Genomic DNA, 25,668 nt, shown 5'->3' on the forward strand with positions numbered 1-25,668 from the left:
GTCAGGGGTGGGTTACTGGTCTTCCACCAATTTGATATTGATGACCTCTCCCAGTATAAGAAGCCAGGAAAGCCCCTTTAATGATTCTTACAATTAGAAGGGTCCTTTCAATATAAGCTAATCATATTATGGCCAGGGATCAACTGTGATCAGCAGTGAAATCTGGCAGTCGCCAGAGGAGAATTTAAGCACTATTAATCTGTTTCTATTGACATCAATGGGCTGTCTGCATCATTTACTGACCCGCTGAGTCCTCCAAAATGTTCTAATTACCCGATGACGGCCCTGAAGGGGTAACACTTCTTCCCCTTTATGAACCTGGGGTATTTAAAGTCCTCATTAGTACCCCATACAAGAGGTGCTCTGATATAGGTGGCCGTGGTGCGGCAGTGGCCACGGCAAATTGCAAAAGTTTATATAATATGAAGATTAACTCGAAACTTCATCCCAATATAGTGATGGGGCAGGGACGGACATATCATTGATACAACCTGTGCAAACTCCACAGGGGCCAAAGAGTCTCGGGGGGCCCATATATAGTTCATGCACTTATGGGGGCAGCCGAAGTTGCTGCATGTCTACTAAAGTTACCTTACCGCAGTGTTCACACCGTCTCTAATTTAGAGATTGATTCACAGCTTATTTATCAATCCCATTCATCAGGGGGTCTTCATCTCTTCTGAGGGATTCTTAAGAAACCCATAAAAGTAACAGACGCATTGTATCAATTTTCTAAACTCCAGACAAAACAAATGTATCTATTTGTAAATACACATAAAATACATCCAGCTCCCATTCTCTCCACTCCGAGGAACAGCAAGGAGTCAATCGCAGGTATTTTCCTTGACCCTGGACGGTAATGACCTGATGTGAAGAATAACAGTGAGGATTGATGCCTCCCCTCCCTCCCTTAAATTGTTATTGCAGATAAACCTCCCAGCTTTCCCCCTTGTGTCTGGATTCCTGCTGCAGACCAGATGTCAGGCTGTAGGGACAGACATCCTAACACCAACTCCGGAGGAGAGGGGATGGCAACAGCACCCTGTAATAATCTATAGAAAGTCCTGGACTCTCTCCAGCATCTCTCTCTCCTTTTTTTCCCCTCTCCGCCTGCAGGAGTTAAACGTGGCGGCTGCCAGCTCTGCAGACTGTTTGGAATAGTTTAAATGCTTTGACACTCTGGACTGGATGGCAGGAGAGGCAGTTTTACAGTGTAATTCATATGCAAAACTGCACTATAAATTTCCAACCTGTCTGTGTTGCTGTGGCACCACTAAGCACTCCATCAGCATACAGTACAGTAATCCTGCCATCTTTGTTTGCATTGCAGTGACTCATCAGAAGTCTGTCTTGTACCAACACTGAAAGCATTATTCTGGCACTGATCTTCCTCTGTTTTTTAAAGCTTCAACCCAGAACTGGCATTTACTCCAAGTCTCTAATCAAAAGACTCTATTCATTGCAGAGAGCAAAGCTGAATGTTAATCTGCATCCGGCCAATTCATTGACATGCTATGTACTGCTGTGGACATTTTGACTTGCTAAAACCTTGAGGTTTTTTTTGTTTTGATGCTGATCTATTTTTTTCCCCCTGACGCTTTTTTTATTTAATTTTTATGCTTTTTTTAGTGACGAGCTGAAAGCGGGACCTCTCTTCCCTGACGTCGGGATACTTGGGACCAGTTTTGGAATTTTAAGGTATGTTTCCATCAGGCAGACACGTCGAAGTTCCTTTAGTTCTTTATGTGTCGGTGTATACGTTATGTTCTGCAGACACAAGAAAATGGGACATACCCCCCCCCACTTCCTCCTCCTCTTGCCTGTCTGTCTAGTGTCTCTATTCTCCTGCACCGTCTATTTGCTGCTCATACACTCGGGGACACTATAGCTTGATTATTGCCCCCAAATGGGAAGAATATGTTGAGCTGTTTCATGGATATATTAGCATTTGATTGCATGATTCTAAGAAGAGGGGCAAGGCTGGTGCCCATGCAGGTGCCCATCACTCCTGGCTTTTGATTCTTTACTGATGGTCAGTATACAAAGAAGGGTTTTTCTTTTTTATTGCTTTGGCGATTTGGGTTGGCGGAGTCTTTGGGATTAGCGGAGGGTACTGCTCACTCTTGTTCCTTTAATGCAGCAAAAGGCAAATCTTATTACAGCACAAGTGCCCGGGCTTTTGTCCTGATTTAGCCCACTGTGAGGTAATTTGATGCAATACCATAACACAGTCTGGGAATACTGGAGTGCAAGATATTAAAGGCTCTATGTGAGCTGCATTGCCTTAGATCCAGACACTGGCGGGCAGGAAAGGAGAGGGAGGGGGGGATGCATTAATGGGCTCATGTCTGACTTGAAAAAGCATCCTTGCACTTTTGTCAACTCTCCTATTCTAATTCTTCACTGAGTGGAGATCATAGGAGTCTCCAGATAGAACTACAGAGGTGCTCGTCGTTCCACGCCCCCCCCCACCCATATCACCCCCCCTCTAAACCACCCAGCAGGTATTAAAAATTTAGAATCCTCTGTTCGCACTGCAGCATGTTCTATAGGATGTAATGCCCACTCAGATCGTTACTGAGGCAGCACTGGCACATAATTCTGCACATTCCACGGCAGCGTGCTGGCACATCTCCGAGCTCAAACCGGACATGTTTACATCCCAAACACTTAGGAAAAATAAAGCGCAAGAGCCGAAATCTTACCGGACCAGGGTAAGGGGGTCTAACAGCGGAGACGTTCTGCAGCGTGTAAGTAGAAGACCACTGCATGCAGACCTGCTTCTGTCTCCCTGTGACATCTCCATTGTTCATTTTATTCCTCCACGTTACTTCAGATCATTAACCTTTTCGGTACCCTAAGGACTTTTTGCAGCGTACATCTCCTTCTCGGGTAACACCTTGCATTGGCTTTTGCAGGTGGATGGAAGCACACTGCTGGTTCTTGTTTATAAATCAAAAGTTTACTTGGTATTCAAATGTTTTGCTGGAGTAATGAAAGGTTTTATATCTTACTATAATATCCTGTATATAGCGAGACATATGCTTATATAGATGGCTGGAGCATATATGTTTTGTAAGAAGTGGGAGCAAGGCTTACCTTCACCTTGGCTTAGTGGTGCCCCCTGGGCACATACCCATACTGATCCTCCCTTACAGCCATCCTTGTTGCATGTATGTAATGTAGGTCTTATGTGTATGAGTTATATCAATGCCTTGTACTATTTTCCAGTATAGCACTGCCATATTCCATTGCGCTGTACCCATATCCGTTCCTGTCCTTTAGTGGGGTTTATAAATCCATTCTAAATCACTCACTGTAGCTAAGGTTAAATTCATAGGACACTTTTTAATTTGTAAAGTTCCTTTAATATAGGAGAAAGCTGGTGACAGACCACCTAAACATGGGAAAAACATGCCAACTTTATTCAGACATTAACCCCTGGTCAGTTTCAAGCAAGTCGACAGCGAATGACAGAAATGTCGCCTTCTGAAAATAGACCTCAAATTTGATGCCAGGACAGAGGGTTGGGCAAAGGTGTCCAGCTAATCAAAAAGAAAAGTTTTAGGATCCAAGTTTTTGCTACTTTTTGGTGCAACTATATACAAATGTACTGTTTGTGTGTGTGCATATGTATATAGTTTTATTATATAGCTATACCCAAAAGAGTAAAAACATGGCTCCCAAAACTTCACATTTTGTTTAGTTTGCCCGTCCCTCTGGCATCAATTTAATGTCTATTTTCGGTAGGTGACATTTCTAATTCATGGCAGGAATATTTATGCTTTGGCTTGTTATATATCTATGCAGTAGGTTCATAGATTCTGCAGTGAAGGGAGGACAGAAAATCAGCAGAATTAACTTTCAAAGTGCTGGAGACGAGAGTACGACTCTCGATTGCGGGACAGTAATATTCATATCGTGGATCCTTTAAAGCGGATTACGGTTGAAAATACAGTTGTATCCGTCTGTGGCTTTATATGACGACTGGTATAACATGCGGTAGGGGGTAATTGGGTAAAGTTGTTTTACTTGGGCCGTCACCCCCCACATATAATCTATGTCTATGGTATCGGCTAAGAATAAACTCCCATCTATATTCTAGAACCCCATAGATGAGCGATAAGTTGTGGAAACATTTTGGGATTTGCTGGCAGAAACAAATGCATTTTTGTTGTCTTCAATCCCTATTGGCTCACAATCTAATTTCCCAAGCACATACTGTATATACAAGCTAGGGCCAATTTCCCGGGAAGCTAATTAACCTGCCAGTAATAAGGAAGCAGGACGAGTTTTTGCACTGCCGTCTATTTGCTTAGTTCTTGATACATTAAAGTCTGAAGTTTGCACCTCTTGCGTTCCGATTTCACAATGTGTACCATAGGAGTCGGGACGCTTGTTGTATCTACATTTGCTAATGTAAGAAGCTGGTAAGAGACTTCCCCATAAAATCTCTACTTATTGATAGTCTGTGTTTTTTTTTTTTTATCAACTTTCCCTTTAAGAGGTAGAAAAGAGATAGAGGAAAAGTTCTATCACCATGGTTACTGGACTCCTTTCAGTATATAGCGACCATTTTAAAGGTATAGTGGTCTTTTTAAAAAAATAAACTATGTGCCCCCTTCCCCCTCTGCCGGCGTGATGCTTGGCACTTCCCCTGTCTGCATCAGGATTAGCAGCGGTGATGTTTCCTTCTGATGATCTCTCCACTGCGCTCCCTGTTAGTCGTCGCTGGCGAGATGAAATGAGTCAGTGCTGAGTCGATGAGTGTTAACATAAGTTGCAAATCCACAACATATTGCGTGTGTGAGGCGTAATAACGAGACGGAACGGTTTAAAGATTTTTGTGTGTGTGAACTCGGGCTTTCGACTGTGCTCCATGCCAGCACACAGAATAATTCTCCATCTGCTCGCCGTAAGTTCGCAGCGTTAAGATTCCAGTTGGGCACATTGGGAAAAGTTGATCTTTTTTATATTTTCAGAGGATTTCACCTTGATATGATGCCGTCAGGTGATGGCATCCCAATGACTTATGGATTGGCTGAAGATTGAGGGATGGTTAGTAATGCCAGACAGATCATGGGCACTTGTACTTTGCTTTTTGGGGTGCAGAGAGCTTATATTTATCTTGATGTTCTAGGGTATCGCTTAATAACTTTGGGCACTCCAGCTGCTGTGAATCTACAACTTCCCATGTGCCCTGACAGCCACAGGCTGGTTTGCCTAAGGCTGCTGATCCCTGGTCCAGAGGGTGCCAGTTATATTTTAATCCCAGTTGGAGTGTCCAAGGCTGCTGATCTCTGGTTCAGAAGGTGCCAGTTATAGTTTTATACCAGTTTGAGTGCCCAAGGCTGCTGATCCCTTGTCCAGACGGTGCCAGTTATAGTTTCATCCCAATTGGAGTGCCCAAGGCTGCTGATCCCTTGTCGGGAGGGTGCCAGTTATAGTTTCATCCCAGTTGGCGCCCCCAAAGCTGCTGATCCCTGGTCCAATAGGTGCCAGTTATAGTTTCATCACAGTTGGAGTGCTGGTCCCTGGTCCAGGAGGTGCCAGTTATAGTTTCATTCCAGTTGGAGTGTCCAAGGCTGCTGATCCCTGGTCCAGGGGTTAAGTTTGGCCATGAGTCTTGGCTAAGTAGGACCATCCTAGGCTTTTGAGCTTGGGCCTCATGCTAGACAGGCACCAAGTCACAAATGGGCCACCCTTAGGCATAGTGAGACGTGTTCAATGACTCCTGTGACCCCTTTTGACTTAGGGAATGGTCTGGGGCGCTTTATACTCATACACTTTTTGGATAGTTCATGTCACAATTTTTTATGTCTAAGATTAAAAAATATATATATTTGTACTGTTGAGGAAATACAAGTCCCAGCACCTTTTTAGTATTTTGAAAATCGTGGGACACCGTTGCTGCTGTAGAACTGGGTAAGCCACAGCCTTATTTTTTGCAGGACTATAGCTTTTCATAGCATAGCCTTTCAGCAAGAGCAATGAGTGGAAGTAGAACTACAGATCCTAGCATGTCCATGAGTCTGATTAAGCATGAGGAGAGCCTTGGGTGGCAGCCAAGTCTAAAGGAAAAAAAAATAGACTGGTTTTAAAGTTCTCCAGATGTAAAATGCAAGTCCCAAAGCCTGATGAGATTTTTTTTTTATGTACTGGGACTTATAGTTCCTCAGCAGCAGAAGATTCCAAAATATAATATATCGTGACACTTGCAGAATAGATACGCTGTCACCTATAGATATTTGGAAAGGTTACATTTATGTTTTGTACCAAATGACAAACTCGGAAAGGCTACCTCTGCATGCCAGCTGTGCCTGACTTTACACATACAAACGTGGATCTTCAGAAATGTCGCATCTGTTGACACACGTGTTAAGAGATGATTTGAGCTGTCGCTTCGTCTGACTTCTGGAGACTTTAGAACACTTTGTTACTAAAGGAAATTAATTGCTTAATTACACTATAATCACTTAGCGTCCGGGATGTGCTAAATAAAATTACGGCTTTATACATTTAATTTCATTCATTTTTTTTTATCATTTTTAATTTGTTATACGCGCTTTTTATATTTTTTTAATTTAGTCTTTTACTTTATTTCAGTGTGCAGGTTTTATATGTTGTTGGTTTTTTTTTTGTTTTTTTTAATTAAGAGGAGGTGTAGCCTACACTGTTTTTTTTTCTCCTTCAGTCTTCAGCTGTATGTTAGTAATATCTGTTTCTGGAAAACCAGCTTATTTGCAACCAACATGGCCACTGCCTAACCTTTCTAAAGTCCCAAATGGCAACTCTGTGAGCGAACATATCCTGCCCAGAACTGTATTCACATGTGGTGTTGCCGGCGGAGGAGGGAGCTTTTGTGTCGTATACGCCCATGCTACTACTTAATATGCCGAGCTACATTAAAGACCTAAAAAACGTAGCACCCTCACATCCTTTTAGGTGACCACTCAACAGGTCCGGGGAGCTATCATCTGGTGATGTGCTTAGTCTTCTGGTGGTCATCTGTTCTTCAAAGTCATCATTTTAGTAGAGAAGTACATCTCCAGACAATAGCTTCTTGGACCCTTTGACATCATTTGGAGATGTGCTTGGCCTGGTGGTTTACTTCAGAGCCATCTTTTTAGCAAGCGAAAGAATTGGGGACCACTGACAGCATATCTCCGTAAGACAGCAACTGGGCCATGACACTATCTACTGGTGATCCTTGGTTCTCCATATTAATAAAATGACAGTTCTGAAGAACTAGAGACCACCAGATTAACTCAACGCTAGACGGTAGCTTCTTGGACCTCTTGGGTGTGAAGGGTCCTACTTCTTTATATATCACACTTGTATATGGATACAGGAATCTGAGATATGGATTGTTTTTTGGTAGGAACTTCTCTCTAGAGAGATGTGATGACCAGTGAATCATTCTCTTCCAGAGCTAACATTTTAATTAAGGAATCACCGTTGACCATCAGTTCTCTCTTGTGAGACATTCCTGTAAAAAAAACAACCAATATCTAAGCATGCTATCGCTGTAGCCATGCAAGTGTGATGTAAAGTAGGACCCTCTAGTGTGCCAGTTTTTAATATAATGGGACCCAGGCACAAAACATATAAAGCGTTCCTAGAAGCTATCATCGGGATATATACTAGCTTTTGTGGTCCTGGTTCTTGTTTTCTTTCTAAAATAATGTTTCTAAAGGAAAGTAAATGAACCAGACACCACCAGGCCAAGTGCACCCTCCAGATAACGTCAATGTGGAGAAGAAGCTATCATCTGGAGACTTGCTTTCCTAGTGGTCCCTTATTATTTTCTTAATAAAATGATGTCTCTGTGTGAAAGTGAATCACTGGTGACGAGCAGTTCTCTAGAAAAAAAAGCCTATGTCTTCATGTAGGTCTCATGTAAAGAAGCAGGAACCCCAAAGTGTGACAAGTATTTATATAAAATTAGGACTCACAAAACGAGGTTTGGCAAAAAAACCCATTTATACATTGTCCTGGTGGGTTTGAGATCCATTGATCCATTGTTGGATTTTACGGTTGACCGTTAGTTCTGAATGAAGTTATTCTTTATTTATTTTTTACTAATTTTTAATTCTATTTGTCTTTACAGATGTGAACTGTCTCCAACATCATTTTCTTGAATGTCTCTGTAAGCAAAACCCCAGCCATGTCACAGATGTTACACATTGAAATACCCAATTTCGGGAACACTGTCTTGGGTTGCCTGAATGAGCAGAGGCTCATGGGACTGTACTGCGATGTTTCCATAGTCGTGAAAGGTCAAGCGTTCAAGGCACACCGCGCCGTGCTGGCGGCAAGCAGTCTGTACTTTAGAGATCTGTTCAGCGGGAACAGCAAAAGCGCTTTCGAGCTGCCAGCCACCGTGCCCCCGGCATGTTTTCAGCAGATCCTCTCTTTTTGCTACACTGGAAAGCTAACTATGGCTGCCAGCGAGCAGCTCGTGGTCATGTACACAGCAGGGTTTCTTCAGATCCAGCACATTGTCGAACGAGGTACGGACTTGATGTTCAAAGTGAGCTCCCCCCATTGTGACTCTCAGACTACTATGATCGAAGATGCCAGTTCCGAGCCGCAAAGTCCCTGTAACCAGACACAGGGCGCGACGGTACCCTATATCATGTCACCTTCCATGCCCATCCCTCTTTTGACCAGAGTGAAAAATGAAAGTCTGGAGGTTCAACCCATTGCCATGCCCAATTTTCTGGGCAAGAAGCCATCAGAAAACCAAAATAGAGACAATTCTGGTGGCGGCGTCCCATCGTCTGCTCCACCAAAAATCCCCCGAGTGTCCTACTATGGCATGTCAAGCTTAGCGGCACTCTTTCCCAACATACAGCAAGTACCATACTCTCAAGGAGAGCGCACAAGCCCGAGTGCAAGCAGTATTCCCACCACCGACAGCCCTACGTCCTACCACAATGAAGAAGATGAAGAGGAAGACGAAGCCTACGAAACCATGGTGGAGGAGCATTATGGACAGATGTACATTAAATCTACTGGTGGCTACTCAGGTACTGGAATTTTTTAATTTATTTTTTAAAATTAATTTTAGTACCTTATTTTGTGCATGATTTTATGTCATGTGCAGATGAGATTTATCACAAGGTTGTGGTAATTTACCATGAATGTGTGTTATGGCAGCCAACCACCAATGAGGTCCCAAGTAGTCAAGTTGTAGGCTAGTCAGTAACTATTGAATTCAGTCAACGGTGGCATCAATTGGACTTTAAAACCACTAACTGCTTCTGACCGCAAAAACAGATCTTACTTTTGCAGAACTTGAGGGATAAAAAACACTATAATCTATAAACATAATAGGACAACATAACAATTTAATAGATACTTTAAAAATGCATCCAAAGTATTACATTTTATCAGATCTTGGCTGTGATAACAACAGTAGATGACTGTTTTGTCTTTGTAGCAGGCTGTGACCTATCCATATGATTGGTGGAGAATATTTGGGACTATGAGGTGGGAGGGGACTCACGCAGCGGAGGGAAAAGGGTTTTATAAAACTAAAGGGATGAGTGCGTTGATTTTGCAGGAGGCAGTGACCTATCCATATTATTGTTAGGTAATAGTGGGGACTACGTGGTGGTAGGATACAGACATGTAGCGGAGGCAGAAGTGTTTTCAGTGCTAGAAGAAGTGTGGTGAATTTGCAGGAGACAGTGACCTATCTATATTACTGTCAGGTAATAGTGGGTACTATGAGATGAGAAGATACAGATATGCAGCGGAAGGAAAAGGGTCTCAGAAAACTATAGCGTGTTAAGAGGAGGCATGTGTTAATTTTGCAGGAAGCAGTGACCTGTTCAGAGAGTAGGACAAAATAGGATAAAATGTATAATTTAAGGAGTTGGGTCAAGTGCCCATCTGTTACCTTCCTGAGTATGTATTTGGTGCCTCCTATAGCTGATTTTCAGAACCATTTCTGCAGGTGATCACCTGAAGATCTGAAAGGTCCAAACTTAGAAGGGCGCCAGGGGCTGCGTACGGAGAGTGGGCCGAGGCGGACTCATGGAGATGGAGTTTTGTACATCGGCTGGTGTGAATGATTACATTGGCTAAAAACCAGCTATTTATCTGAGTGATAAAATGTAACATATAAACCATGAGCTGTGAAATGCTGATGCCACATTCATTGGGCGCGGGCCGTTCATGAGGAAATATCATTTGTGCAAGTACACAAAGGCAAATTTTGCCTTGGGCTACTGATAATCAAACTGGGCTCACACGATCAGCTGAAGAATTACATATTTTTTGCCTCTGGTTCTCTAATGCCAGTTAGTAAGTTTGCCGATGACAACCACTCCAGGTTCCTGCCACATCTGCTCTATTTCTATCATGATGTTGATAAAAGAAACCACAAAAGCGCGCCCATAGGGCCTTACCAGTGCAGATATAATGAATATAAATTAAATTGTGCAGGGTTCTCACCCTCAATAGTTGTGTAAAGCCACAACTACTGTATGCGCTTAGTCACATGCAATGAAGCTGCAGCAGGATGGTGTGGAACGACAGCATCTGCTTTCATTACTCAAGGAGGAGATCCCAAAAGGGAAAAACCACCAGATTCCCGCTCTGCTATGTTTCAACCATCAAATAGAGGAAATCCAGTAGACTGTAGAAATTGGTTCCAATATCAGTACTTTATTTATGGTACATACAGAGACAAGGCGTTTCGAGGTCCATTCAGTGACCTCTTCTTCAGGTCAAATGTTTCCTGTACATTCGACCTGAAGAGGTCACTGAGTGGACCTCGAAACGCCTTGTCTCTGTATGTACCATAAATAAAGTACTGATATTGGAACCAATTTCTACAATCTACTGGATTTCCTCTATTTGATGATTGAAACATAGCAGCTCGGGAATCTGGTGTTTTTTTCCCTTTTGGGATCTCCTACTTGTATCATGATGTTGAGCGATTCTGTTCGTTAACTAGTTTTGAAAACAAATAATGGCAATTTGGACACCATGGGCCACCATATGTAAAAAAAGTCAGAGGGACTGGCCGACCCTCTATTGGGCATTACAGATCACCACTTATAGATGATGACCTGGGAAATGTCTCCTCTCCTAATACAGAACACATGCACGCTCAGCTGAACTAGACATGCAGGTGCATGTGGGGTCAGCACAGATGGCTATAGGGAGGTGTTCAGGATTTAGAAGTATTTTTTGGACCACTCTTAACTATTGGGGTTCGCTCACACTGGCGTATAACACGGCCGAGTGCCCTTCGATGTTTTATCGGCTAGCACTCAGCCCAATGTTATACTGTGCTGATCTGTAATTATTTCCTCTTGCCGATTCAATTGCAGCATGCTGCGTGTGGCTAATCGGCTCATGCACACCCATGCAAATCTATAGGTGCGTGTGAAACATCACACTGCACTCGGATGTCATCTGAGTGCAGTCTGATGTACGTGCATAGAGACAATGGAGAAGGAGAAGTTCAGTTCACCACTTGCTCTGCACCTTTGCTGCAATTCTCTCATGCGAGAGAATCAGATCATGCTCTGACAGAGTTTGAGCCAAGTGTCTAGCATAATTTGCCCGATTCTTCGACATAAGATAATCTATGCCAGTTTGTGAGAACCCTTAGATTGTGGATTCTCTCATGTTGGAGACATCTGGAATGACCTCTTTGGGAGTAAAGTGGGGTGTAGACATGGTGGTCAAGTGAATCATTAGATATAGGAGGTTTGGCGTTAGATGGTAAAAGTAGCCTCACAACAGCATACCACCAGATCTCCTCAATCTGAAGAGTGGTCTTTTTGTATTGAGTAGATCATGATGGATCAATGGACATCTACAAGTATCTTAGCAAAAAGATGAGTTAATTTGTAGGAGACAGGGTGGTCAGGTAAAACGTTTGGAAATGGTGATGTGCGAGGTATGAGATTATGGTATTGTAGGTGTGCTTTTCTGCCTACCAGGTCGGATGTTGGGCACATTTCCTCGACCTAAAGAGTGGCCACTGTATTGGGTAGGTCATATTCGTTCAACGGGCATCTATAGGGCTCTTTAACAAAGATTGAGTCGTGGAGGTCAGATAAAGTGATGGATATAATGATCTAGGAAGTTTAAGGTTACAGTGTTGTTGGGCTTCCTCTGCCGCCTAAGAGGTCTGCTGATGGGCAGATCTCCTCTGCAAGAATAGTGGATTTTGGATTGTATATGTCATATTGGACTAATGGACATGTATGTCTTCCAAACAGTGAGGGAGACATGGTGGTCAGGTGAAGCATTGGCTATGAGGCTATGATGATATGTGACGCTTGCGATTATGGTGTGGTTGATGGACAGATCTCCTCAACATGAAGAGTGGACATTGTATTGGGTAGATCATAGTGGGTTAATGGGCATTTAATTTTCGGGGGCGATTTACAAACATTGGGAAGACATAGTGGTCAGGTGAAACAATGGTCATGTGGAAGGTTTGAAGTTAGGTGGTGTTGGCTGCCATTACTGCCTACCACATCTGATGATGGGGAAGATCTCCTTGACCTGAAGAGTAGGCACTTCATTCTGTAGGAAATATTAGGTAAATGCTCATATATATGGGTTTGTAGAGACAGTGGGGTGACATGATGGTCAAGTGACAAAAGCTTGATATGGGAGGGTTGAGTTAGAGGTAGAGTTGCCTATACTTCCTTCCAAGTCTGATGATAGGCTCATCGCCTCGACCTGAAGAGTGGCCAGTTGTATTGGTTAGGTCATAGTGGATCAATGGGCATCTACAGGGATCTTTGCTAACAGGTGATTTGAGTTTCATGTCCATGATAAGCAAAGTTCACTTTTATATGAACTTGTATGTAGTGAGATCCAAGGTGGACAATTGTATCATGTAGGAACTTTGGGCTCCTTCAGAGGTTCTTAATTGTTAGGTTGTCATAATGCAGTTGGTCAATGGTCCATCAGAAGCTTTTTCCGAATCTTCCTAGGTAATGCGATATACTCCTCTAGGCAGTAGCGAATATTGGACAGGAACATTTTGTCAATGCAGTAGAAAGTCGTAAAAGGATGTTGGAAAACATGTAGACAACTGCATTGATGTGTTCACAGAGGACAACAAGGGTTGGAGACCATCTTCTAGTAGAAGAGATGATCTGCTGTACATAACTGATTTTATAGGGTTAATAAGGGGCACGCTGCCTGCTGATTAGACTATGCTGTGGGATTAGTAGACTTTCATTTCCTTCCTTCCTATGATAATTCAATTTTATAACTTGCATTAAACAGATGTTCTCACAAGTGAGCTGATCAGGTGGATGATACTAAATAGGCACCAAGATACGTTCCTCATCCTGGAGACCTGAGATTTCAGGTGGCTCAGGGGATGTGTGGGACATTTTATCATTCTAAATTTTTTTTGTGTGCTTTCTTAAAGGGACAGTACTCATAATTTCTTTATATCCATTTATTACGCTATTTAATACAATTTGTCAGTGCAGCGACTACTATGCAGATCAGTGATGAAGCCCATGAGCAGTAGGCAGCGTCTGTCTCTTCTCTTGGGCTTAATTTTACTAAGACCTATGGGTACATCTGGTGGGAAGCCTCTACGACTGCATAGGCTGTCCCTTTAAGATTATGATGTTCCTCAGGTTTCTTCTTGGTAGATATATTGCTCCTTCTGTTTCACACATCCTGAAAGTGCTGGTAAACATGAAGCTGAGGCCTTGATAATGTTGGGTCTATAGTCCATAACTGTGAATTCTATAACTTCCTATTAGTAATTGGAAACAGTAAATAAGCAGGATAGCAGCACAGAAAGGTGCCATGCATGGATGCTTTTAATTGATTTTAGGCCTCAAAATTATACAGGGATGCTTTTCCAACATGTTTCTTTGCCATAAAATTGATCTTCTTTCCATCACACAGATAAAATCTGATTACGTGAGCTCTAAATGGCAGTATTATGTGAGAACCATGTTTCAGTACTATTTGGGCACTATAAGGCAGTATAAGATAACCATGTTTCAGTGCTATGTGGGCTCTCTATGGCAGTATTATGTGAGAACCATGTTTCATTTCTATTTGGATGCTGTAAGGCAGTATTAGATAACCATGTTTCAGTGCTGTGTGGGCTCTGTATGGCAGTATTATGTGAGAACCATGTTTCAGTACTATTTGGGCACTGTATGGAATTATTAGATAACCAAGTTTCAGTATTATTTGGGTGCTATATGGCAATATTATGTGAAAACCATATTTCAGTGCTATGTGGGCTCTGTATGGCAGAATTGTGTAAGACCCATGTTTTTTATTACTATGTGAGGTCTGTATGGCAGTATTACATGAGAACCATATTTTAGTAGTATGTGAGATTCATATGGTGGGCAGTATTATGTAAAAAGATGTTTCAGTATAAAGCGAGCTCTTTAATGGCATGTTACTTGGATGCTGCAGAGTATTCGAGAACTATACGGTGGTATTATGTGTTTGTATTATGTATTAGGGGGGTGTATTTTCTCAGCACCATGTGGTGGTATAATAACGAACCTTGTGAGAAGACTGTCAGAAAACTGCAAGCAGAGAGGGGGCAATTAGCTTGCTGCTCAGGGCTTGGTTTTATAACTCCGGCCCTGCTGGTCAGGGTGACTATTCCATTTTTTGGCAACTAGCATCTGAACTTTTTGGCAGCAGCGTTTCGGAAGACAAAGCCATAAAGGCTTGATCTGAAGTTGTCCATGAGTCGACAGACGTTCTTCTAGTCAGACTGTCTTGATCAGGTCCCTAAATATTGTGCCCTTTGGATGAGTCAACTGGTTGTGGTAAATGGTTCCCTTGTGCTCGGAGCAGTTGAGCGGTGTTTGCTGTTCCTAGCACTAAGCAGCGTCTGTACACAGGTCGGGATTGTGCCGATTTCCCGGTAATGCTGCCATGTTTGCTGTGATCTGCCGCAGTAGCCGGCTTTAATCTCTGCGCCTGTGCTATACAATGAGCTGTAAGCTTTCCCTCCTGTTACTGCTGATATTTACCCTGGAGTTGGCCTGGCTGCTACACAACAATATTCAGCACCAGCGACGTTACTGTGCGTCTAGACAGGCAGCAAAGTGTCCTCACAATGGGCCGTGACCAGCGACATCCATTATTGCTCGCGGTGTACATGCTATCGTTTCTCTCCATCGAGACGATTGCTTACAGATGCAGCAGAGCTGCATTTGCAGTACACACGTAGCTATATATTTTGCCATATTGCAAACTCGGCACAGACTACTCGCTTGTCCGTAGCTTCTGATGGAGGCTCTGCTTATAGTAATTGGTCTCCAATTAATATATGCTCTGGAAAACACTTTTGACGTATATCACTTAGCGCAAGATATCGGCCTAGAGCAGGTCTTATTGTAAAAGAAAATCAGTACCATTACTGTCATCTGCACAGGACCTAAGGTCCTTGATGTGGACATTAGGGTGCAAGGTGATTAGAGGAGTTCATCCTTTACTCCTGCTTGCGTTATGGTGATCCATTGCACATGTGTTTTGTCTTTAAGACTTTCCATGTGCGATTCCTTAAGGGTTTCCTCCTGATCAGTCTAAGGGGGCAGTGTCTGGCCATCAGGGTCCGCACTTTTCTGCAATTCCCAGCTCTAGACTGGGTCTCCTTGTCTACTAGGGTGGCAGTTCATGTGAATACTTGGAGCTAGACCTAAACTATGGTGAAGGGAGGCCGCTGATCCCTGAACCTCGCTGTGGCCTTCTGGTCCAGAGGGACGGGGAGTGATGTTTTGGGGACCCTTCTCTTTTGTAGGTGGGCTGTGGTAGACTTCATCCTAGTGGATGTTTTATGGGGGGCACTGTCACATTTGTTATGCTCATGGGTCGAGAGCATGATCTCTTGCTTTCAATCCAAAAAATAAAATAAATAAAGACGATTCCTTGCCATTTATGTGCCACACACATTGGTTGTCCTGGACCTGTGATCTCAGCAGCATAGGAATCCTCAGTGTTGATATCGGTGAGGACCGGATCACAGGTCTAACATAAAATCTGAAAGGGGAGAATGGCACCATGGGTAAAGGGATGGCAGTGGTTAAATTGGTGACTGTTTTTGTGTTTTGGGGCTTTTTTGGGCATGCATTTTGGACTGTTGTAAAAGAAAAATGGAAAAGCCCAATATCCTTCAAAAGGTTTGTGAGCAACCTTTGTGAACTGATCATGCCCTTACCCGCAAGGGTGGTTTGCATGTTAATAACCGGGCCAATTTTTACAATTCTGACCACTGTTCCTTTATGAGGTAATAACTCTGGAACGCTTGATTCTAATAATGTTTTCTCGTGACGTATTGTACTTCATGATAGTGGTAAAAATTTCTTTGATATGACTTGCGTTTATTTGTGGAAAAAAAAAATTCGCCATTTTCCAACTTTAAATTTTCATGCCCTTAAATCACAGGGATATGTCACGTAAAATACTTAATAAGTAACATCTCTCACATGTCTACTTTACATCACCACAATTTTGGAACCAAATTTTTTTGGTTAGGAAGTTATAAGGGTTAAAATTTGACCAGCGATTTTTACAACACCTTTTTTTTTTTTAAGGGACCACATCACAGTGGTGATGGCCAGCTCGCTGAATGAATTTAAGAAAGGAATGGATGCTTTTCTTGTGAGTAACAGTATAGAAGGTTACGAATAACAGAATATTATAGGTAGAGGGTTGACCCAGATTAGGGGAAGGAATTTTTTTCCCTATGGAGAAAATTGGCTTCTACTCTGTGGGTTTTTTGCCTTCCCCAGGATCAACAATGCAGAACAGCTGCACTAAAAATAGGCTGAACTAGATGGACATAAGGTCTTCCTTCAGCCTTCAAAACTATGTTACTATGTTACATTTGAAGTCACTTTGAGGGATCTACTGTATATGATAGAACATACTCAAAAGTGACACCATTCTAAACACTGCACCCCTGAAGGTGCTCAAAACCACATTCAATAAGTTTATTAACCCTTCAGGTGCTTCACAGGAATTTTTGGAATGTTTAAAAAAAAATGAACATTTAACTTTTTTTCACAAAAAAATTTACTTCAGATCCAATTGGACCCCAAAGTTATTGTCACACCACACGGACGGGCACCAGGGAAGAAGCGTTACAGTTAGCGCTGTTCCCCGGCGCCGTTTGCTGAACACAGCTCTCATCATTATCCCCTGCTCTGCCGGCGATCGGCACAAGCAGGGGAGAATGATGAGAGCCGTGTTCAGCACTCGGCACCGTGAAACAGCGCTAACTGTAACGCTTCTTCCCTGGCGCCGATGCATGTCACATGGATGACATCCATGTGTGTTATACGTATGCATGTGTGCTGGATGTTTTGTGGCCTGTGCTGACATTAAAAAGCGGACATGTTATCGTGTTTTGCCCACGGGCACACGGTCCGTGGAAACACAGTGACATGTGCAAAGACCCATTCACTTGAATAGGCAAATAGCGCTCCATTCCTCCTGAGTCTCTCCGCATGGCACACAGTGGTATAAAATTCTGTGACACACACATGGTGTCAATATGATCACTGCACTCCTAGATGAATTAATTGAGAGGTGTAGTTTGTAAAATGGGGTCACTTATGGGGGGGGTTCTGCTGTTTTGGCACCTCATGGGCTCTCCCAGTGGGTCATGGCACCTGCAAACCACAACAGTATGTGCCATGTGCCCAAACAGTGGTTTACCTCCTCATATGGGGTATGAGTGTACTCAGGACAAATTGCACAACAACTTTTGGGGTCCAATTTCTTCTGTTACCCTTGGAAAAATAAAAAATTGGGGGCAAAATGATAATTTTTGTGGAAAAAATATGATTTTTTATTTTTACTGCTCTACGTTATAAACTTCTGTGAAGCACTTGGGGGTTCAAAGTGCTCACCACACATCTAGATAAGTTCCTTAGGGGGTCTGGTTTTCAAAATGGTGTAACTTGTGGGGTTTTTTCACTGTTTAGGCACATCAGGGGCTCTGCAAACGCAACATGATGCCCGCAGAACATTCCATCAAAGTCTGCATTCCAAAATAGCATTCCTTCCCTTCCGAGCTCTCCCATGTGCCCAAACAGTGGTTCCCCCCCACATATGGGGTATCAAGATATTCAGGACAGATTGCAGAACAACTTTTGTGGTCCAATTTCTCCTGTTACTCTTGGGAAAATAAAAAATAGCGGGCTAAAAAATAATCTTTGAGGGAAAAAAAATGATTTTTTATTTTCACTGCTCTGCGTTATAAACTTCTGTGAAGCACTTAGGGGTTCAAAGTGCTCACCACACATCTACATAAGTTCCTTAAGGGGTCTAGTTTCCAAAATTACACAACAACTTTGGGTGTCTAGTTTTTCCTTTTACCCTTGTAAAAATAAAAATTTGGGGGGCGAAAAGATCGTTTTTGTGGAAAAAAAAAGTATTTTTTATTTTTACGGCTCTACATTATAAACTTCTGTGAAGCACTTGAAGGTTCAAAGTGCCCACCACACATCTAGATAAGTTCCTTAAGGGGTCTAGTTCCAAAATGGGATCACTAGTTGGGGGTTTCCACTGTTTAGGCACACCAGGGGCTCTCAGGACGCCATGTTGCGTTCGATCTCAATTCCAGCCAATTCTGCGTTGAAAAAGTCAAACTGTGCTCCTTCCCTTGCAAGCTCTGCCGTGCGCCCAAAAGGTGGTTTACCCCCACATATGGGGTATCGGTGTATTCAGGAGAAATTGAACAACAAATTTTGTGGTTCATTTTTCTCTTTTAACACTTCTGAAAATAAAAAAAATTGGTTCTGAAGTAAATTTTTTTGAAAAAAAAATGCCACATTTTTTTTTCCTTCCACATTGCTTCAGTTCCTGTGAAGCACGTAAAGGGTTAAAAAAAATGTCTTGAATGTGGTTTTGAGCACCTTGAGGTGTCTAGTTTTTAGAATGGTGTCACTTTTGGGTATTTTCTGTCTTGTACACCCCTCAAAATGACTTTAAATATGATGTGGTCCCTAAAAAAAAATGGTTTTGTAAATTTTGTTGTAAAAATGAGAAATCGCTGGTCAACTGTTAACTCTTATAACTTCGTAACAAAAAAAATTTTGTTTCCAAAATTGTGCTGATGTAAAGTAAACATGTGGGAAATGTTATTTATTAAGAAATTTGTGTGACATATCTCTCTGATTTAAGGGCATAAAAATTTAAAGTTTGAAAATGGCAAAATTTTCAAAATTTTCGCCATATTTCCATTTTTTTCATAGCTAAACACAAGTCATATTGAAGAAATTTTACCACTAACATGAAGTAAAATTGGTCACGAAAAAACTAACTTAGAATCAGCGGGATCCGTAAAGGGTTCCAGAGTTATAACCTCATAAAGTGACAGTGGTCAGAATTGTAAAAATTGGCCTGGTCATTAAGCTGCAAAATGGCTCTGTCACTATGGGGTTAAATGAATATTTAGTGATCACCCTTTGTTGTCATTAATTCTTCTCGGTATATTTGTCACTTACACATAGATTTTGAAGGAGCTCTGCACAAAGTTTGGAACAAACATCTTGGAGAACTGACCACAGATCTTCTGTGGATCTCACTTGTGCAAATCCTTCTGTGTTTTCATGTGATTCCAGACAGACTGGATGATGTGAGATCAGGGATCTGTAGGGGCGGATCATCACTTTCAGGTCTCCTTGTTCTTAATAACATTGGTTGGATGTTGGGGGTAGTTGTCCTGCTGCAGAATAAATTTGGAGCCAATCAGACGCCTCCCTGATGGTATTACATATTTAAGAAGATCTGTGGTCAGTTCTTCAAGATGTTTGGAACAGCTTTCCTGCCGATTTCCTTCAAAAGCTGTATTCATGTGACCAAGAAGAAATGATGAAGTCAAAGGGCAGTCACCAAATACTGATGGGATTTAGATTTTTCTTTTGTGCATTCACTTTGCATTTTGTTAATTGATAAAAATAAAGTATTAATACTTGTATTTTGTAATGCATCGTTACTCTGCATCAGACTTTCCACGCCTGCGTAAAACTTTTGCACAGTACTGTGTATATATAATATACGTGTGTGTATCTATGTTGTATACAAATTTGTCCATGTAAAGGTATACAGGGGGGAAAGAGTTAATTTAACCACCGACGTATCCCAACATAACCCCAGCGCGCTTTGTGGTCGACCCTGGCTGACAACGGGTAAACTCCAGAGATGATGTTTAATTGCGCATGCAGCCTGGCAGATGGTTTGACTTTTCCACAAGATCTGAAGTGCTGCTGAAATACGAGTATTTATAAACCATGAAAGTTGTGACAAGAAGCGAGGGCTAAAAAAGGACAGATAAGGCCGGTTACAAGGCAGTCCTAAGAAGATCTGCTCCCTTGGAATTTATAGGAATGAGAAAACCAGGGAGGAGCTGCCATTTAGGAGAACATCATGTAACCTGTTCTGTAATCCTTTATATGCCGCCGAGATTAACTCCTCTCATGCTGTTGTGTGCTGTCCGGACAACTTCTTCCGCCTAGAGCCAAGAGCTGTATAATACTGCTATGCAGCTACCATATATTACAATTAAATAATACCACCATACACTGCTAAATAATACTGGGCCGTTATACATTTCTCATTGGCTTCTCCTCCGCAGACTGGTCCTTTGGCAGGCAGTCTGTATATGTTGCCGCCACATGTTCCACTGTAACCCCATGTGTACATCAGCAGAATGGGATTGTGGGGAAAAAAATACAACTAATTTCAAGTGTCATATCATAGATAAAGATGTGAATCTCCTGGGTACTTACAGTGCGAAATGGGAAAAAGTATGCAAATTAGCTCTCCGTGAAAAAAAGAAACCAGTCACTCCATTGCCTGTAGGTAGTTACCCTATTATGCATCACCATCTACAAGTACATAGACTGCACTGCAGCTTTCTATCAATTAGAAAGTAGTGCGGAAGGAGAGAAAATGACAATGATGGACAAGTGTCTCACTTTCTGTCTTGCTGCTCACTTTGGCTTTCTGTTTCTCTCACTTGCTCGCTCTCTCGTTCTGGCGTTTTCTCGCTCTCTCTGGCTTTTTATTGCTCGCTCTGGCTTTTTCTTGCTCGATCTGGCTTTTTTCTCTTCCTCCCTCTGGCTCTCTTTCTCGCTCACTTTGGCTTTCTTTCTCTCTTTCTTGCTCACTTTGGTTTTCTCTCTCTTTTTTGCTCACTTTGGCTTTTTCTCGTTCTCACTTTGGCTTTCTTTCTCTCTTTCTTGCGCACTTTGGTTTTCTCTCTCTTTCTTGCTCACTTTGGCTTCTTCTCTTTATTGCTGTATTTCGATTTCTCTTTGTTGCTCACTTTGGCTTTCTTTCTCTTTCTCACTCACTTTGGCTTTATCTTGCTCACTTTGGCTTTCTTTCTCTCTTTCTCATTCACTTTGGCTTTCTTTCTCTTTCTTGCTCACTTTAGCTTTCTTTCTCTCTCTTTCTCACTCACTTTGGCTTACTTTTTCTTTCTTGGTCACTTTCGCTTACTGTCTCTTTCTTGCTCACTTTGGTGTTGTGAGCTCATTTTCTCGTTCACCTTTGATGTCCGATGAACTCCCTCTGCTGGTGAAAGGAGGTGGTGAAACTGATTTGGATGGGAGAAACCTGTCACCTGAACAGGTGGATTGCAATTGGACATCTGGAATCTCTGAGTGGATATAAGGCAGCCGACGCCCTGTAGGGTTGCTGGTGATTTCTCTGCTCTGAGCTCTGGCCTCCAGTTCAGTTCCTGTCTTCTAAAGCTAAGTTTTGCTCTGTTATTGTTCCATGAGATTTTGTCTGATTTGCTTAGTTTTGTGTTCTGCCAGCCCCGGCTGGGGCTCTGCTGAATTTCCATTTTTGTCCCTGATCGGTTAAATCTCTTTTGCTCTGTCTTCAGAATATATCAGAGTGCTGATATAGGGATTTTGAAGTCTAGTGACTTCAGGGCCGTTTTTCCTATCGGACATGTTGGGACATTTTTGGTAGGGTTTTTGTGGATTGCAGCCAGCATCTTTTCTGTCCTTTCCTATCTAGTTAGTTGGGCCCCATCGTTTGCTCTGCCTGTCTTTCTGTCTGTGTTTGTGTTTTCATCTGTTTTCACCGACAATACATGTTGGGGGCTGTCTATTGCTTTGGGGTCTGCTCTGGGGCAGTTTAGATTTCCCCTTTCTTTCTTTAGGCTTATTTAGTTCTCCGGCTGTGAAGAGGCGTCTAGGACTACAGGTAGGAAAGCTCCACGGCTACTGTTAGTTGTTGTGAATAGGATCAGGGGTCTGCAATCCGCTAGCTACCAACCTCTCCGGTTTTCTGGACTTAGCTTGCATTTTTGTTTTTTCCTCCTCCGGTGACTCATTCATAACACTTTGGCTTACTTTCTCTCTCTCGTTCACTTTGGCTTTCTTTCTCGCTCACTTTAGCTTTCTCTCTCTTTCTCATTCACTTTGGCTTTCTTTCTCTTTCTTGCTCACTTTAGCTGTCTTTCTCTCTCTTTCTCGCTCATTTTAGCTTTCTTTCTCGCTCACATTAGATTTCTTTCTCACTCACTTTGACTTTCTTCCTCTCTCTTTCTTGCTCACTTTGGCTTTCTCTCTCTTTCTCGCTCACTTTGGCTTTCTCTCTCTTTCTCGCTCACTTTGGCTTTCTTTCTCTTTCTCACTCACTTTGGCTTTCTTTCTCTCTCTTTCTTACTCACTTTGGCTTTCTTTCTCTCTCTTTCTCACTCACTTTGGCTTTCTCACTTTGGCTTTCTCTCTCTTTCTCACTCACTTTGGCTTTCTCTCTCTTTCTCACTCACTTTAGCTTTCTTTCTAGCTCACTTTGGCTTTCTTTCTCTCTTTCTCACTCACTTTGGCTTTCTTTCTCACTCACTTTGGCTTTCTTCCTCTCTTTCTCGCTCACTTTGGCTATCTCTCTCTTTGTCACTCACTTTGGCTTTCTCTCTTTCTCACTCACTTTGGCTTTCTTCCTCCCTCTTTATCGCTAACTTTGGCTTTCTCTCTCACTTTGCCTTTTTTTCTCTCTTTCTCGCTACCTTTGGCTTTCTCTTTCTTTCTCACTCACTTTGGCTTTCTTCCTCTCTCTTTCTCACTCACTTTGGCTTCTCTCTCTCGTTCATTTTAGCGTTCTTTCTCGCTCACTTTGGCGTTCTTTCTCTCTCTTTCTCGCTCACTTTGTCTTTCTCTCTCTTTCTCACTCACTTTGGCTTTCTTTCTCTCTCTTGCTTACTTTGGATTCCTCTCTCTTTCTCACTTTGGCTTTCTTTCTCACTCACTTTGGCTTTCTTTCCCTCTCTTTCTCACTCACTTTGGCTTCTCTCTCTCGTTCATTTTAGCGTTCTTTCTCGCTCACTTTGGCGTTCTTTCTCTTTCTCACTCACTTTGGCTTTCTTTCTCTCTCTTGCTTACTTTGGATTCCTCTCTCTTTCTCACTTTGGCTTTCTTTCTCACTCACTTTGGCTTTCTTTCCCTCTCTTTCTCACTCACTTTGGCTTGCTTTCTCTCTCTTTCTGGCTCACTTGGGCTTTCTTTCTCACTAACTTTGGCTTTCTTTCTCTCTCTCTCTCTTGCGCACTTTGACTTTCTTTCTCACTTACTTTTGCTTTCTTTCTCTCTCTTTCTCACTCACTTTGGCTTTCTTTCTCTCTCTGGCTTGCTCACTTTGGCTTTCTTTCTCACTCGCTTTGGCTTTCTTTCTCACTTACTTTTGCTTTCTTTCTATCTCTTTCTCATTTTCTTTCGCTCTCATTCTTGTTTGCTCTGGCTTGCTTGTTTTTTAACTCTCTCTCCCAATTGAGAGATCGGGCTTAAACCCTCAGCAATAATAAGAACCGGGGGCCCAAGATCCCCTGTATGAAAGGAGTGGCAATGAGCATGTGCGACCATTGCTCCATTCATTTTCTATAAGAGATCGTGGTCGCTTCTACACACCATCCCTATATCCCTTTATTCACACATGGGACCTTTGGTTTTCCTGTTTTCCGCAACGATTGTCGTCTAAGGCCTGTTTCACACATCCGTTTTTTATCTCAGTTGAAATCCGCCAAAATGGCGGAAAACGTGACGGATTGAAACAAACGGGTGTCACCGGACCGTCATTTTGACGGATCCGGATAAGGCAGAAATTTAAAGGAAAGAGAGAGAGATTGATTTTTCAGCCGCCAGAACCGAGTTTAGGGTTAAATTTCCGGCTGACTCAATTCCTCCGGGCATGCGCACTGTAAAATGCGGATACGGCTGGCAAAAAAAACGTTTCATTGTCCGTCCGGGCAAGTCGGCGGACGCCAAAATTTTGGCGGATCCGTATAAAAACGGATCCAACGGATGACCATCCGTCAACATCCGCCGGTAATGCAACTCAATGGGAAAAAAACGGATCCGCCAAGAAAAATGGCGGATCCGTTTTTTTTAGCAAAACGGCGGATTTTGACTGATGGTGACAGACGGATGTGTGAAAGAGGCCTAAGCAGTCATTTCTTTATTTGGTAAATAAGTGTAATTTATAGACAACTTCTTTAAATACAATATGCAAAGCTGGACTACAAGATTTTCTGGATACAAATATTGAGACAAAACATAAGTGTTGCCCATATCATGGGCGACTCCACATCTTTCACTTGGGTTCCACCATCATTTATGGTCTTGTCTGTGGAGGATACGGTCTGCCTCCTGGAATAGATTTCCTTTGTACTGTCTCGTGTGTGACAGCCCTCTCCGATGCAATTGATGTTTGTTGATGTAGACCATGGCACTTTGTACAACAACACATCTCATAGACTATGATGCCGCGGCCCGCTCAATCTTTACCATCACCCGTGCTTACTTTGGAATGGTTTATGTGTGTATAATATGTGCAAACATTGGCAGGGGTGCCTAGCCCATAAATACCCGGCCTCAAGGGCAGCCACCTAGTATTAAAGTGGACCTAGCGCCAAAATACTTAGAAGCATTTTGTGTGCAGAAGAACATTTTCAGTAATCCCATTCTTAAAGGGAGACTACATAGCTTTAATAGGACCCTTAGAGAGGGGTCCAGTCCTGTTCTGTGAGCATTGGTACAAGAGTTGGGTGCAGGGGTTGCAGTCACACTTGGACCCTGGGGTTTATGGGGCCCAAAAGGTTAGTTTGGGCACATTAAAATCCTGTAATAGTTGAGGGCCATGTTGAAGATTTTTCATTCGGGCCCACGAGCTTCAATTTATCAGATTAAATTGAGAGCCAACTTTTTACAGTAGGACCCCTATGTAGAATGTCAGTGACCTAAGATGTCGCTGGGTTTTGAAATTTAGAGCTAGATATGAGGGAAGCAATCCACACAATGAGTAGTAAAAAAATAAATAAATGACCACATTCTTTCCCAAACAGCCGAGTACCTGATTTGTTTGTGTCTATTATGATTACTTCAGCCTACAAATAGTTGGAGTATATCTTGTAATAACCGTAATTTTACGCTTGTGTGAACTCCGCCTTAGAATTAATTTACAAAAAAAAAACCTTTAAAGGAGACCTGTCGCTTGCCATAAATATGTAATTCTTTTTACCTGGTGTAAACGTCACTCTTCTCCTGAATCTGGTGTTGCTTTTCTTTTGATCCTGTGCCTCTCTGTTCCTGAGATATGGTCCCTTCTTCCCAGCATGTAAACCTCATCTATGTATACAACTGGGTGTGTTCCTGATCTTTTCTC

The 25,668-nt window shown here is 42.4% G+C and overlaps 1 protein-coding gene across 7 annotated transcripts in view; it reads left to right on the top strand.

Annotated features, from left to right (window-relative positions):
- Positions 1–25,668, top strand: part of NACC2 (NACC family member 2) — a 232,831-nt gene that overhangs the window by 182,750 nt on the left and 24,413 nt on the right. For 4 of the 7 annotated variants that reach the window (XM_073541051.1, XM_073541052.1, XM_073541050.1 and 1 more), the window contains 2 exons: positions 1,630–1,698; positions 8,111–9,032. In XM_073541051.1, the coding sequence (XP_073397152.1) occupies positions 8,168–9,032 (865 nt within the window). In that variant the 5' untranslated portion in view covers positions 1,630–1,698; positions 8,111–8,167. Of the gene's footprint in view, positions 1–1,629; positions 1,699–1,861; positions 2,033–2,062; positions 2,751–8,110; positions 9,033–25,668 lie in introns of those variants that run through there. The other 3 variants (XM_073541056.1, XM_073541054.1, XM_073541055.1) reach the window with 3 other exon arrangements.

Source organism: Dendrobates tinctorius, unplaced genomic scaffold, assembly GCF_039654945.1.
Source record: "Dendrobates tinctorius isolate UK_male_01 unplaced genomic scaffold, ASM3965494v1 ptg000120l, whole genome shotgun sequence".
Taxonomy (NCBI): Eukaryota; Metazoa; Chordata; class Amphibia; order Anura; family Dendrobatidae; genus Dendrobates; species Dendrobates tinctorius.